Below are 13,638 nucleotides of genomic sequence, written 5' to 3' on the forward strand. Positions count from 1 at the left end.
TACATTTTAGTTATTGGCCTACAGCTACTACACTGAAGCTGTTAAAATATGAATAAAGACTTGACTCTAATTACAGAGACATTTCCATTTCTGAGCTGCTTACTCACCTCTTTCTAGCACTGTAAGCTGCTCTCCCACTAGCATAGCCTCATACTGAAAGGACTGCATTCACTTGTCCCAGATGCCAGAGACTTGGAGTCGCTTTTTCACTTCAGAGGCTTCACAAGACCTCAGGAAGACTCACAATGATTGTGACCCCTATGCCCTTCCTCTGCAGCTGATGCATGTTCCCCACCAACCTAAAATGAGATCTGAAGAAAAGAGACGTCTCCTGCAAACATCTGTGAGACCTCTTTTCTCCTGGTGAGTGCACTCTGCTGCTCCTGGAAGGAATACTAACTGAAGCTGTAGAAGTCTGGGTTGTTGATCCAAGGTTGTCTGTCTTATACTGAACCACCATATGATGAATATGATGCCGTATTTTATATATATATATATATATATATATATATATATATATATAGCGGTTGGCTGCTTTAGGGGAAAAAATTCACAAACCTTCAAAAATTACAGTTAAGAGGAATTCCTTAGGAATTCCTTCCTCTTCCATCAGGGAGGTGACAAAGTATTCAGAAGCAGAAATATGAAATGCCTCTATATTAACAGCAGGTTAGAGGAGTGAAATCAACTAATTATCTTCTGAAACAAAAAGAAAGTTTAAACTTGTTCTGTTCAATTTTGGCTTCTGGGACAGCCTTATCACACACTGCTTTTGCCCAACCATCAACCCAAGAGACCTAAGTAATTTAACAATAGGCAACAGAGAAAATGGAATTGTATAGGCTGTGTGAGGGTCCTGGGGTTATTGCAGCAGGAAAAAAGTTGCAAAAACATAGAGGTATTATGAGAATATGGTGTTCTTGTGCAGGGGGGCTTAACATAAAGAACAGGATCAGTTACGGGAGGCAAAGAACCGAAAATAGCAAACAATGCTTTGTATCTTATGTTACTTGCTTTGTTCTTATGTTACAACTTTTAAAAAATAGGAAACAGAAAGACTGAACTCCTGGTGATGTTAAAAGTCAGGAAAAGGACTATATCCAGTGATTTTAAACTGGAAATTAGTATTTTTCCATACTCAAATATCTAATAATGAGAAATATGAACATATTATAAAAACAACACTGGTTGCTGAATAACTCTCATCCTTAGCAATTTATGTATATTGAACAGTTTGGGGTTCAAAGTATGGCTTAAAGACTCCAACTTTGCAGTTTATTCTATGGAAACTCAGTGAAGCATGTTCATATGCATACAAAATTCAGAATGGAAGGTGTACAATTCATTTCACCCTTGAAAAGGGATGGTAAACTTCCTTTGACTTTTATGATATATAGAAGGCCATATCAAGCACTCCATAATTACTACCAATATTAACAGCAACCTAGGTCTTGTACTTCAGGCAGAAATCTCTGTGATTAATCTCACACAGGCACAACAACTGCTGCCTTCAAAATCATCAAATACTCAGTTCCTAAATAGGTCAAGGTATTTCCAGTCCTCTAAAATTCAATTTTCCCACTACTACAGAAAAAAATATAGAAAGCCTTTAATTTGTATCGATTATATATAATAAATTTTTCTTCTCTGCTCCTTGAGGCTAATGGGACAATTTGCTACATATAATAATTGCCAGCCAAATCATGAAACTCTTAAAAAAATGGCAACGAAGGGCTTGGTTAATACTTTCACAAATCCTTTTCTTCTACAATTCAGTTGCATAGTTTTACTTCAGAGGAGGCTGGAGGCATTTCAGAACTGAGACCTGTGTTGCAACATAATTGGATGAACTTGATACTGGAAATTTGGAAGTAAAAAATACCTAGTCATGCAGCTGGGAAGCAAGAACTTTTACTCTAAAACTGGGAGCTCATAATTTACATGATAAACATTAGTTGTTTACACACAAAAATGAAGTATTAGAAGTAGTATTAATTAGTAGTATCAATTACAGAAGACACTGCTGGGAATATACCTGGAATGCTATACAGAATTATGCCAAACTAACTAACGTCAAGAAAACATTACAATCCAGAATGAAAAAACAGTTGTCTGAAGGAATGGAGACACACCAAAAATGGTTGCAGAGGTTGTCTCAATTAGCCTAGGAGAGCAAAGCATGTCTGTAGTTTTCCATTTGTTAGCACATTGGGAAGGTGATCATATCAGAAGAGTTATATAACTTTACTGCCTTAAATACTGAACTGGACTTGATGTCTTGGGTCATGCCTTTCAAACTTCTGTTTATATGCCTAAATCAGACACATTCATTATGAAAAAATGATCAAGTATTTTATGCTGTTGCATTAAAAAATTGTGATAATTTAAGATACCTGAACTATGAAAGGATTTGGAGAGTAGCATCAAAAGCAACCTTCCCTCCTCCAGATTGCTATACAATAAAAAAATTACAAGTGCATACAAAACCAAGTAATTTATTTAGAAAATTTAGAACTATTCACATGTATACTCATAGAACAATCACAGTCAGAAAACTCGGCAATTTTTGGTATGAATTTCTGTGTAAACATATAAAGAAAAAATTATTTGATTACAAATAATTGTACTGTAGTTTTGTGAAATTTCCCTTGCAGAAAAAATGCAGCTGGTGTGTAATGTTATTATCTTGTTCTAATTTTCACTGTTTCACTCCTATATAATGATTCAAAGCCAAGTGGCTGTCATGCTTTGATAAGCAACATGCCAGCAGGCAGAAAGGACTGCAAGAGCCCCACTGAGAGAATCTGTCAGCTTTTTTTTGACCTAAAAAATTATGGCTTGGTAGATGATAGGGATTTAATCTTGCATACAATTATTCTACAGTAGATAAACAAAACTGAATTTAGTTAGATTGAACCTAAAAGTCTTGTTCTTTAGATTCAGCTAAGTTTGTACTTGAACTATCTCTTCAGTTCCCTTTTTTCTTCTTTCCCTCTACATTTTCCTTCTTCCTCCTTTCCATAATTGTTTATCTATTCTGTGTTTCTTTTGCTATAAGAAGTATCGAATTTTTCTAAGTAAGTTACAAAGTTTTAGGCTGCAAAAGAAATATCAAATTAAAAAAAGGATAGTATGATGGGCTTTATGCTTATGTTATCTAATGTTATCTAAAGCAAAAACTTCTATAATTGCTCCCTTTGTATTCTTTTAGTCTGCAATTACTGTCGTTATCTATAAGTAGTCCTGATTTTAGGAGGTATAATGAAAGAAAGGCCCTAGTTTTGTAATCATATTGCTGTAAGCAATTATCTGGTGAAAAATTAAATTAATGGGGCTTTACAATAATCAGTCCTCTCTGTAGTAGTGCGTTGTAAATAGAATTCCACATTTGTAGAATCTTGAATATTCTCTGGAGCAAAAAATGGGGACATAAAAATATAAAGTATCATCCAAATGATAATGTTTTGCTGTGCTGAAAATACAATATACAATACACAATATACTAATGTGACTAAAAAGTAAAAACCCAGTCAAAACTTCTACAGTTTAGCAACAATTGCAAAATACAAGTTTACATAGGACTAACATACTTTCATTTACCACACACCATAATGGTCATTCAGATAATCTAGTACTGCTGAGGTACTTGATAAAACATTGAAAACTTTCTTTTCTTGTTTTGAAGTGATGCGCTCCATCATGTACATTAAGTGGTGGTGAAAACACGTAAAAGGAGTTCCGTGCTCAAGAGCAATGTCAACCCAGTCCTGGATGCACTGAAAAGGTGTCTCTTCATATCCTGCAAACATAGCTGGATTTGCCAAGAGTCCTCTAGCCACCATTATACCTTCAAATTGGAAATTAAAGCAGTAAGTTACATTCTAGTTTGAATTTTATCCTAAGTTTTCCTGTAGATTTTGTACAGCAGCCCTTAGGGTAACCATCCAAAGCCTACAAATAGCAATGGGAGAACAACAGGGCTAAGTATTGCAGCTGTATCAGAGAAATCCATTGAAAAAGGCAGACCTCAGAGTATCTACAACACCTATCAACACATTCCAGTAATTTTCAAACAAAACACAGGTCACAGAAACATTTCTTCCCTTCTTTTGAAACTGCAACTAATTAGTACTTTGTTTTTATTTGCTACACGCATTTATTGCCTTTATAACATAAAATTACGATGGAAAAACACACGAAGACCAGTAATTTTCTGTGCACCTTAGTCTATTCACTGTCCTTCTTCCACTAAGAGCTCCACAGCTCAATTAAGTCAATTTTAGGATTCTTGATCTGCAGTAAATCTTTCTGAACGAGTGTGTTGTGTATTTGCAACTCTAATCCCATTCTGTCAGATAAACCCATACAAGTTCTATTGTAATTTTTCTGTGATTAAGGGATTCTGTTTTCCTGCACTATCAACATAAAATCTATCACACTCAGTTTTTTTAAAATATAGGATGATCAAAAATGAAGAATTTTTTTGCCATTGTCCATAACAGAAAAAACCAAATGCTTAATATTTTTATTACTGAAGAAGGTGAGACGGGCTATGAGAACATTTTTTTTATTAAGCATTTCCTTCCTGCTCTGTATTTGGGGGGAAAGTCACTGTAAGCAGCATGGCAGTTCAGTTCAATTTCAGCTGCTGCTATTAAACAGCAACAGTGTCCAGAAACCTGCCACATGTACTGCTCTCTCCCCTGCTTTTCTCTAGCTCAAAGACACAAAGTCTGTAGATATAATTAACTTTTCAGAACATATACCAGATTTCCATACTGTCTTGAAACCATTGACAGTTGCAGGAATCTACTGTGACTAAATAACTACAAAAAATCCCCAAATTTTATGACTGAAATCAAAGTGCAATGCCTCACTGTGTCCTTGAAGTTAACCATCTGGCTTAACAATATATCCCTTTTCCACTGTGCTCTTACTGTAAGAAATCTGCTCCCATGTGCAGGAAGTAGAGATTTCCAAGTGGAAATTTAAAAGATGATTAGCTCCATAAAGAGAAAATGTCTGAAGGTCCCCCTGAACTCCACTACTGAGTGATGAGATAGCATAATTAATCACAGAGCTTTTGTAATTTGCCTCGGAAATAATTATTTGTGGCTTTCAATAGCAGCGTTCTAGTGTTCTGATGATTACCAGTGATTCTGTTTATGAGTTTTTTAAGGCATCCAAAATATCCTCTTCCATTTGTCTCCTCAAGGAGAGAAAGCACTCAAATCATGTCCTACTTACATCCAAAATAAATACCTTGAAATCTGGTAAGCTTACTTAGAAAATAGAGTATGTTTAATCTTACCGTCTGCTTCTGTCAAGTGATGAACATTTTCAGCATCTTTTAAAGTTTTAATGTCTCCATTAGCCACAACAGGTATAGACATGCTTTGTTTAATTATTTTAATTGCATCATAATGTACAGGTTGATGCCTTTCTTCTATACTTCTCCCATGTACTGTAATCCATGAAACTCCAGCTGCTTCAGCTTTTTGACACAGGTCAACTGTTCTTTTTAAGTCCTCATGGATCCTAAAATTGCAAGGAATGAAAGCAGTAGGTATTAAGTTTCCTGGCCTATATAAGAAATACTCCTCCATAAGGAGGAATTATCACAGATTTCCACAAATAACAGTATAAAGACAATATTACTGTTGGAAAACAGTGTTTGATTTTTGGGGTTTTTTAAAGATATATGAGTTTAGTGTATGGAAACTGGGATTTAATTTAACATTTCCCAATTATATCACATCTCTGTAATATACATGTAAATTTTATAGAGATTGAGCAAGGGTACCCAAAAAATCTAAAATCAATTCCATAATTTTGTGTATTTTGTGGGGAAAAAAAAATCCAATTTATAATAGTTCCCATTTCTAGAAGGATTAGAAACTGAGTTGAAACTTAAATGACAAATAGCAAAAGCCACATAGGATATATGGTTAAATAATTAATTAAAAGGATCAAGATAATAATTAAAGGATCAAGAATGGTCATAGAATCATAGAATGGTTTGGGGTGGAAGCAACATTAAAAGACCATCCAGTTCCAATTCCCCTGCTATGGGGAGGTAGTGGATCTTCCACTGCACCAGGTTGCTCAGAGCTCATCTAACCTGGCCTTACAAACTTAAAAAGGGATGGGCATCTACAACTTCTCTGGGCAACCTGCTCCAGGACTTTACCACCTCCAAGTAAACAACTTCTTCCTAAATCTAAACCTGCCCTCTTTCAGTTTGAAGTCATTCCCCCTTGTCCTGTCACATCATGGCCTTGTACAAAGTCTTCCTCTACCTTTCTTGTCCCTTTAGGGACTGTAAGGTCTCCCTGGAGCCTCTCTTCTCTGGGCTGCACACAAAGCAATGCCAAACAAGAAGTTTAGAATCTCACGTAGGGAAGCAGAATGTATTCATTACAGCAGCCATGGGACCAGTTCCCAGTTTTGCTACCCATCCCTTTATACCCAACCACAACTGTGGCTCTGGTCTCTAATAGCTCACAAAACAAATCCTTGTGATGATACAGACTGTACATTGCTTTTCTGTTATACAAGCCCTAATCTTTTAACTTATACTTTCATGTTTTTTGGATTGCAAGAGAACTCTAACTCAGTATGCTGTCTGAGGAAGTAGTCAAAGGCTGTGCTGGTTCTAAGTCTTGTATTACTTGCCCCAGATATCTGAGTCAAAATATCTCAGCCGTCTTCATGTGTAAGGAAATTACTATAACGTGTATTTATAAATATTATTATTATTACACCAAATTTTTTAAGAAAAAAAAAAAAGAAGATTCTTCCATGCACCACAAACAGCACTTAAGTTAGACCCACCTTATTTTAATAGATACTGAAAATTTAGGGTTGTCGATCTGACTCCGCACATGTCTCACCATATCTTTAACAAGCTCGGGTTTATTTATTAAGCAAGCACCATAACCTTCTGAAATCGCCCATCTTTAAAAGAAAAATAATGTTCATATTCTACATTGAAGAAATGCACATCAACATCAGTCACATACGTCAGTTTCTTTCCTTATGACCTTCAGAATGTGTGGTTAAGTAAACAGAGAGTACTGGCTGTCAATCAATTATTTGTTTGCAGTTTGGTACAGCTTTTAGATCTTGGTTCAGTCTCCATGGTGCTACTAGAACTTTGGACAGCTTACTAATCTCTTTAAGTTCAATTTTCTGTCCGCAGAATGGACTCTAAAGGAAGATAAAATTTAATCTACACTGCATGCATAAAATAAATGATTTGATATTTTCCCTTCCCCTTGTCATGGATTTCTTTTAAACAGATGACAACTTCGGATTGAAAAGTAGGACTTTCTGAAGTGAGTGCAAGTGAGGGTATTTTAGTGATAATCTAGTCTCACTATTTTGACTGGCAAAAAATAACCTTTGCTTCCACTTAACAGCAGAAGTTTTAAAACTAATTTTTCTTATAAAGGCACATAAAGTTCATAAACTTTTGTTCTTTTGAAACTAATATGCAGAAGAAACAAAGGATTCAGATGTAAAGTATGTATTTTTGGCCTAAAAGGAACATAGTTTGACATAGTTAACTGCAGTTAGCTTAAAAAAAATTCCTAATACTTGCATGCAGAAGCCTTGGATCTCTCCAGAAAATTTTCTCAAATACTATAGTTTTAAGTCAAGAAAACCTAATTAGAATAGAGGAATTAAATAAATGGTTCTCAGCTGAACCAGTTAGGAATAATCTTACTACTCTGTTTCACTGTCAAGAAAAAATCTTTATCAATTTAAGTAAGAGTACATCACTAATTCACTATACTTGTAAATTTAATAAAAGATGGGAAAGATTATTTTCACTACTTTATCTGTATAATTTTATTTTAAAGACTATCCTTCACTTGCAGAAGTTTGAGGCATCACGGACTTGCCTCGTTACTCTGGAAATTGCTACATCATGAGTCAAAACACTCTACAAATTATTTGCAGCAAGCTCTTTTTGGTAGTGCACATCTAACAGTTGTTGAGAAGGGATGGACACTTCTGAGCCAACACTCAGTATCTCAGGAATGAAAAAAGACAAGTTGGCAAATACATATAGTTTTCCCAGTTCCACCACGGTGACAGGCATCTGGGTGCACTCAGAAGAGTGCCTCACCACATAGACAGGTTTATGACAGCTTAAAAATCCCTTACTCTCCTGAAATCTATTTTTAGGTTAAGATAGAAATTATGATGAAAGAGAAAATCAGCATTCTTTAGTCTCTAAGTTATTTCACCATATTTACCCAGCTTTTTCAAAACTCTACCTCTGAGGACAGCCACAGTTTAGGTCTATTCCATCTGCAAAAGGACAGATGATACGGGCAGCATCACACAAAACCTGTGCTTCTTTAGCAGCAAACTGAACAATCAGTGGGTGATCACCTATGCCAATGAAAAGATATTTAGAGGTTCAAAAATTCTCAGAAAATAAAAAGAATAAGTTCTAAATTTTGATTTTTTTTTGGTATATTATACATCTGTCTGATCATGGTCCTGGCAACCAGGTATAGGTGACCCTGCCATGAGCAGGCTGGCTGGACAACATGACCCACAGAGGTCCTTCCAAGCTCATCTATTTTGTGGTCCTGTAAGCCCTCAATTGCAAATAAACACAGGTAGCTGGCGAGGGATTACTTACCAAGTGATGTCTATGTCCATTAGAAGTGGGAATTCAGACAAATATAGGTGTCCTACACAGTTTCTCGCTTCACATACACTTTCTGACTGAAACTGGTCAGTTGCTAATCTTTCACAAAGACCATCTATGAAACTAGGCATTCTCTAATTTTCAGCAGCCATCATGCTTCCCCTCCCATCCTTCCCCTTCTCATCTGCAAGCTTCCCTTTGCTGTGCTGACACAGCTGTCTGTCTTGCCAGGTGGGAAACTTGCTTACACAACCAACCCTTCAGGAAGGAACTAAAACACCCACAAGCTTTGCCCTTCCTCATCCCAGCCCATCATTTCCCTTTTCTGTGCCAACATGGCTGTTTTTTATCCACAACATGACATGCCGAGTTGGAATGAGCACACACGTGCAGAAGCAGGTCTAGCAGCTTCGTCTCAAGTGAGAAACAGAAGTGCCAGTGCTCCTCAGCTTGGGTCCACTGAACTACTTGTGATTTACTAAGCCCCTGCAGAGAGCCAGATGGTCATTTGGAACATGCTCTCGTTTTTTTTACAGCTACTGCATTACATTAAAGGCATCTCAAGTATCTCAAGCAGTCTTAGCACTCACTTTCCATATAAACAATTGCTGTAGTTAAGAAGAAGCAGCGTGACATCTGAGCACTGATGGAAAGAGATGATCCAACAAATGCACAAATCAAGTGCACTTCTGGTACTGAAGAGACCACAAGTGCTTTCTGAACATTTTTCTGTTTTAGAGGAAAATATGTGGTTACTGAAACAGTGGAGATTAAGTAAGAAAGGCCACCAGTACCCTCTCAATCAAGCTAAGACACTTCTAGAAGTTATCTAAAAATCCAGCAAACAAAAAAAAAATTGCATGCATATTTTCAAAAGAGTCCCTTTAATACAGTGCTCTAGCTGAAGAGATTTACATTGCTACAGATAATATTTTAGAATAAGGCTACATGCCTAGTTTCTCTTCGTTGAGCATTAATAAAAATACTGAGTCTAGCCACAGAAATTTTTTAGCAGCAGCCACAAATAACACCTACCTCTATCAGAGAAATACACAACAAAGAAATATTAATGCAGAAGAAAATGTGAAACATAAACTGCAAATCTACTCCATCAATTAGAAGAAAAAATCTCCAAACAGCCAGCAAGTTACACATAAAACCACACAAAAAGTATAAATGCTAAGAATGTAAATACTATAATCTGGTCAAAGCATGAGGCAGAATGTTTTACAGGCCTGTAAAAAAAATTAAGGACAGCAAAAAATAACTGAGTAGGGAAAAGATGTTGTTTACAACACTAAAATATTTCATCTCTTCTTTCCCTGTCCTAGAATCCTTCAGAATACACTCCATATCTGACCTGTAGAACTTCAATGTCACCACACTTTGTATAGATGAGAAGTATAAGTAAATTCAAGGGGGGCAAAATAGTAACTGTGGAGCTTTGAGCCATCCATATATATTTGAGTCAGTTACGTTCTTACTCATTTATTTTTACATACAATGAGTTATTAATGGTTTTTTTTGAAGTTGCATTCCACTCATAAGAGAGTCTGCCTGGGCTTTCCAATGCGAATTTTTTCTGTAATTGCTCTGTACTATTTGAATAATGCACCACAGCACACAGTCAATGGTAAAACAGTGAAATACACTTTCCCTATTACATATACATTTATGAAACCACAAATTCTGTGGCCTGAATAGACTAAATCATCCCACTTTATAGATCCTACATGCTGATCTTACTTGTACATTAGTGGTGCTTTTCATTCCTACAGTTGCAGTGTGTGCTCATACACGGCTTGTCACACAGTTCTGCTGCAGCCACTTCATGCCAACATATCTGTATCCTTCTTGCCGCCTCTTCCCACATACTTCAGATCTCTTTACAGCCATGACACTGTCCAAGTCCACATACTTCTTCTTTTTATAGGTGTTCTCGTTATGTTTCTGTACCATGCCTGAAACCTTGCTTCTCCCCCTCAACCCCAGCCATGCTTAAACTTCCCAACCTCTTCTGTGATTTCTTGCACTCACATCTCAAGTCATCCACCAAGAGCCTCTTCCACTTTCCAGTCTGGCTAATACGAAACCCTTCTTTTTTTGTCAGTCCTTAACTCCACGGTATCAATAGGGGTGTATTACTTTTTTCACCTTTAGCAACACTCTTTATTTTTGCTAGAGACTAGCAAACTTTTCCTGGCAATGAGTTAAATGTTTGTCTCTGAAACACACATGAAATAATTTCTAGAAACAGAATCTTACTGTCATCTAGTACCTGGTCTAGCTGTGATGCAGTTACTCGTCAAATTTATTTGAAATCAATTTATAGTAGCCTGTGTGGTGCTGCAGTTTGGATTTTGTGATAAAACCAGTGTTGATAATTCACAGTTGTTTTGGCTGTTGTTGCAAAGTACGTGCACAGTGTCAAAACTTCCTGGTTTTTTCACTTTGCTTCCCCCTGCCCCCAATAAACAGACTGGGGTGGACAAGAAGTTTGTAGTAGACAAAGCTATGATAGCTGACCCAAATAGGAACAAGGAGTATTCCATACAACATCAAGCTCAGCAAGGAAACTGGAATCATATGGAAAATAAAAAAGCGGGTTGGGACACGGAATTTTTGTTCCAGAGTGGCTACTGCTTGGAGAGTGGCTGGACATTTGTCTGCTAGTAGGAAGTGATTGCCTTTACATAACTTGTTTGTTTCTTTCCCTTTTTATCTCCTTTACATATTAAGCTGCCTTTATTTTGACAAATGAGTTTTTCTTGCATTTGCTCTTCCTATTGTGCTGCTGGGAGAATGAAGGAGGAATGAGTGAGCAGCTATGTGTGGTCAACCCCCACAGATATAAATCACTTTGGAGGCCTTGATTTCAGGTGGAGACATTCATTTGACCCACTATCACTGGACTGTGCTTACTCTCACTTAGAATATTTATGTGGTTTTATAATCAGACGGTATAATAAAATTGTTAACAGATGTCAAGTTACGTGATTGAGTTCATTCAATTTGGCTTATGACCACATAAAACATTCTGAAAAGGCAAAGGTTTATTAAAAATAATACCTTTGTTTGTTGTGAATTCGCTGTCTCTGGCTTTTGCAGATCTCACAAAATCAGCTGCCACTATCATTGGTGTGTAACACAAATCACAACTGTACTTCCTAACCAAGGTTCTGAAAGCCAACCTGCAGACACAGAAGATTAAGAGGTAAATAGTTGTGAAAAACAAGGTTCACTTTCCTGGTAAATTTAAAATGTTTCAGTAAAAGGCAGTAAGAGACAAACAATAAAGCAAAAGGTTATCTGGCTGGGTGCTTAGCCTTTAGCCAAGAGTACACACTTATTTAGAAAACACTTCTTTAAATGCATCAACATGTTGCATATTCATAGACTTTCATGCATTATTCAGGATCATCCCCCCAACCTGTAAATCAACATGTCTGTACTCTCTGATAACAGAAGATCAATAAATTCTTTCCCTGGGGTTCTGGTGTGTCACTGATAATCCAAGAAAGCGAAGAATTTCCCGATTATCTTTTTTTTTTACCATTCTCTGAGTTAGTTACATGAATAAAAGCTTTTTACATTACCATGTTATAGTACAAAAATATATATATATTTATCACACTACTATTTCTAAGTTTTGTTAATAGCAGAACTAAAAGAAACTAATTCATACAGCAAAGTTTCTTAACATTATACATATTGTATTCATTTTAATATTTGTGAAAAGTCAGTAATATAATATGCACTTAAAACAATAGTTAAGGTATTTTTCTGATTAGCTATCCTAAAATGCTGTTCTAACATGCAGTATTTTAGGGATGTTTGAGTATTTTTTGTGTAGATATGTGATGAAAATATGTAAAATAAAACATGTCCCACATCTACCTCCGTCTTAAATAAATAAAAGAGAAGAAGGTAATCACCCCTTTTTAGTCAAGATTAATTTGAGAAACAAGTTTCTAAACTGAGCAAATACACTAAAAACAGTTACTTACTTTGAATAGCGGACCATAGGGGCACATATTTTTACAACTTGCCCAGAATGAAACAAATCCATGGGATCTTTTAGCTGGCATTCTTTAGTTTCTCTGATGTCATCAATCATGTATAATTAACAGTCCTTTCAGCATCCGGAAAAACAAGCAGTGTCTGAAACGTTCATCATTCAGTTACTTCTCACAGGCCACGCTGCACAGCACCGCAGTTTACGCTGCACTTGCGCTCTGGTGAAGCGCCCGGCCAGAAGCCGCTCCCCTGCAGGGTGCCGGGGACAGCCCATCCCGGTACGGCCCATCCCGGTACAGCTTCCCCTGGCAAGGCCCCTCACGTTACGGCCCATCCCGGCACAGTTACCCCCGCACAGCCCCTCTCTTCCCGGCACGGCCCATCCCGGCCAGGCCCGGCCCGCGCTCGCTCCCGGCGGCCCCGCTCACCACGTGCCGCCGCCGCCCGCTCCGTCGCGCGCCTTCGCCATCATCGCCGCGCGCCGCGTCCGGGAGTGACGCGCGGGCTCCGGTACCGCCAGCATGGAGGAGGCGGGGGCCGCCCCCGCCCCGGCGCTCGCCGAGCTGCGGGCGGACGGTGAGGAGCGGCCGCGGGCTCGGGGGGCAGCGCCGGGCACAGCCCCCGCCGGCACGAGCGCGCCGGGGGCCCGTTCGCGGCGGCCCGGAGGGGCCCCTGCGAGGGCGGCGTTGGGCCGGGTGGGCGGGGAAGCGCCACGGCGGCGGCGGCGGCGGCGGCGGCGGCCGGTCCCGGGAAGTTCGGGCGGAGGGGCGAGGGACCGGCGCGCTGCGGTGTGCGGAGTGTGCGCTGCAGCTCGCTTGCTCCCAAAGAGAAAAAAATTGCACTGGAAGGAGAAGCGAAGGTGCTCGGTTGACTTCGGAGTAGCTGTCTGGGAACTCTGGTTCCGATTGATCCAGAGTCATAATTGCAGTATCATTTCACAACTTTTATAAACT

At 38.3% G+C, this 13,638-nt stretch overlaps 2 protein-coding genes across 2 annotated transcripts in view; one reads left to right on the top strand and one right to left on the bottom strand.

The window, feature by feature from the left end:
• Nucleotides 1–13,121, bottom strand: part of LOC106848825 (B cell receptor associated protein 29) — a 40,801-nt gene extending 27,680 nt beyond the window's left edge. Inside the window, exons 1-5 of the mRNA XM_088165815.1 lie at nt 12,676–13,121; nt 11,738–11,859; nt 8,286–8,403; nt 6,835–6,957; nt 5,312–5,538 (exon numbers count right to left, since the gene is read on the bottom strand). Of these exons, the coding sequence (XP_088021941.1) occupies nt 5,312–5,538; nt 6,835–6,957; nt 8,286–8,403; nt 11,738–11,859; nt 12,676–12,785 (700 nt within the window). The 5' untranslated portion in view covers nt 12,786–13,121. The remainder of the gene's footprint in view (nt 1–5,311; nt 5,539–6,834; nt 6,958–8,285; nt 8,404–11,737; nt 11,860–12,675) is intronic.
• Nucleotides 12,962–13,638, top strand: part of COG5 (component of oligomeric golgi complex 5) — a 176,958-nt gene continuing 176,281 nt past the window's right edge. Inside the window, exon 1 of the mRNA XM_014868993.2 lies at nt 12,962–13,261. Within this exon, the coding sequence (XP_014724479.2) occupies nt 13,207–13,261 (55 nt within the window). The 5' untranslated portion in view covers nt 12,962–13,206. The remainder of the gene's footprint in view (nt 13,262–13,638) is intronic.

Source organism: Sturnus vulgaris, chromosome 5 (assembly GCF_052056855.1).
Source record: "Sturnus vulgaris isolate bStuVul1 chromosome 5, bStuVul1.hap1, whole genome shotgun sequence".
NCBI lineage: Eukaryota > Metazoa > Chordata > Aves > Passeriformes > Sturnidae > Sturnus > Sturnus vulgaris.